The sequence below is a fragment of the Colobus angolensis genome, unplaced genomic scaffold (genome assembly GCF_000951035.1).
Source record: "Colobus angolensis palliatus isolate OR3802 unplaced genomic scaffold, Cang.pa_1.0 Scaffold77, whole genome shotgun sequence".
NCBI classification, from domain to species: Eukaryota; Metazoa; Chordata; class Mammalia; order Primates; family Cercopithecidae; genus Colobus; species Colobus angolensis.
The window spans coordinates 45,683-47,429 of record NW_012121487.1 but is presented as its reverse complement, the minus strand read 5'-3'; the positions used below and the strand labels follow the sequence as shown (position 1 = coordinate 47,429).

Here is a 1,747-nt window from a genome sequence, read left to right as displayed (position 1 = left end):
AAAACAAAAAGGCTGTTGGAAGTGCTCAGCCTTTTTCTTAGAACTGCTTAATCATTTTTGGAGCAGGGGAAAAACCTCCCAGTTCCCTCAGTGCTATGCAGGTGCTCTCCCTGTGCTATTTATGCATTCATTTTCCATCGCAGATCCTTAGGATTAGAAAAACCCTCCAAGTCTTCCACCCCAAGTTCCCACCTGAGGCTTAGGGTCTCCTCAGCTTTGTGCCAAGGGTCGTCCTCAGGGGCTTCCCTCCCCAGCATTCGGGGCTCAGCTCAAATGTTACCTCCTCAAAGAGGACCTTCTCATGTACCCTAACTGGTCACCTCTACTCCACCTAGCCCACGCTGCCCACAGCACTCTGTCTCATTTTCTTCCATACACTTACTGGCATTTGGCTTTATCTGTGCTCTTTATTGGCCAACAATTTTATTGTGTGTCCCCCTCCACTGGAATGGTGGGCTCCCCATTTACCACTATGTTCCTCTGCCCAGAATGGGGCCCGACAAATAGCAGGGGTTCAATTGAGCAATCTCTTGACCCTGTCATCCTGTGTGACTGTGAGCATCTACCCTGTATGACAGGGCACCCGCTGCGTCCGGGGGCTCGGCTCGAGGAACTCAAATCTTCCCCTTGATTGCTCTAGGCCACACTCCCATCCTCCCTTGTCAACCCAAACTGCTGTGAGGCTGGGTCAGACCTGCCTGAGTCCAGTCCTACCTTGAGAAAGTTTTGCAGCTCTTTTTTCACCAGCTCTTTGAATTCCTTCTGGTTCAGGGTGTCTTTGTGCCCCAGCCTCGTAGAGTACTCGTGGAAGGTGTCGATGATGGTCTCTATGTTGCCTTCCAGCTGCGACATTTTGCAGGACATCTTCTTGCGCTCTCTCTGTGTAGTGGAAAAACAAGAGTTGGGGCACTCAGAAGAAAAGGCTGTCAAGCTTCTTTGACACTTTCTACTAAGCACTCACAGAAACAGTAGGGGAAGCGCAAAATAAAAAGAAAGCACAAGCTGCAAGTTAACTGGGAGATGGCCTGTCACACACATGTACAAAATGATTTTTTAGAATATCTAAGGAGTGCCGAAAAGCAAAGCATTTGAGGGCAGGAGGCCCCAGGGGAACACGACCTAAGAAAATGTGAAAGAAGTTTTAAACTGGGCAGGGCCAACCAAGGAGGGCTTCCAGGAGGAGGATTTGGAAGGAAGTTGGGTCAGGGAAGGAAAGAAGGAATTGGCAGGCAGGCTTCTGCCTGGGGAAGCTGGCAGCTCACTTACCAAAGCCGAGGAGCCACACAGAGCGTTTGCCAGAGCTGTGCAGGCTCGGCATTTATAGGTAGCTCCTGGCTGGGGCACTTGGCCCTTTGGCCCTGTCTCCGGAAGATTGCTTCACAGATGAGCAGTGTGGTAATGCTGCCAGGAAGGGGGCTGGGGCGGGGCAGGAAATGTTCACAGAGCGTCCTGAAACTGGTTTGGGAGGAAACTGGTTGTTTAGTTCATTTCCCTTCTATTCTAAGCCCCTCCTCTCCCCGAGTGAGCCTGCTGCTCCTCTGGCACCACTCAGCCCCACCCCCGTCCCCTTTGAGGTTGAAGTAGGCTGAGGACCTTTGGGGGCCTGACCCTCTCGGTCGCTCCCCGTGGACAGTCTGCCCCTTCCTTTTAGTCCAACAAGGATGGACTGAGCCCTCCCCCATGCTTGTCTGGCTTTGTGATACTTAGGATGGTGAGGGGTTGGTGTGGGATTCTTAGATTCATAGGG

At 51.9% G+C, this 1,747-nt stretch overlaps 1 protein-coding gene across 1 annotated transcript in view; it reads right to left on the bottom strand.

Moving 5' to 3' along the window:
- S100A9 (S100 calcium binding protein A9) overlaps window positions 1-1,367 on the bottom strand; it is a 3,224-nt gene extending 1,857 nt beyond the window's left edge. The window contains exons 1-2 of the mRNA XM_011928106.1: window positions 1,267-1,367; window positions 715-879 (exon numbers count right to left, since the gene is read on the bottom strand). Coding sequence (XP_011783496.1) covers window positions 715-864 — 150 coding nt within the window. The 5' untranslated portion in view covers window positions 865-879; window positions 1,267-1,367. The remainder of the gene's footprint in view (window positions 1-714; window positions 880-1,266) is intronic.
- Window positions 1,368-1,747: the final 380 nt, after the last annotated feature.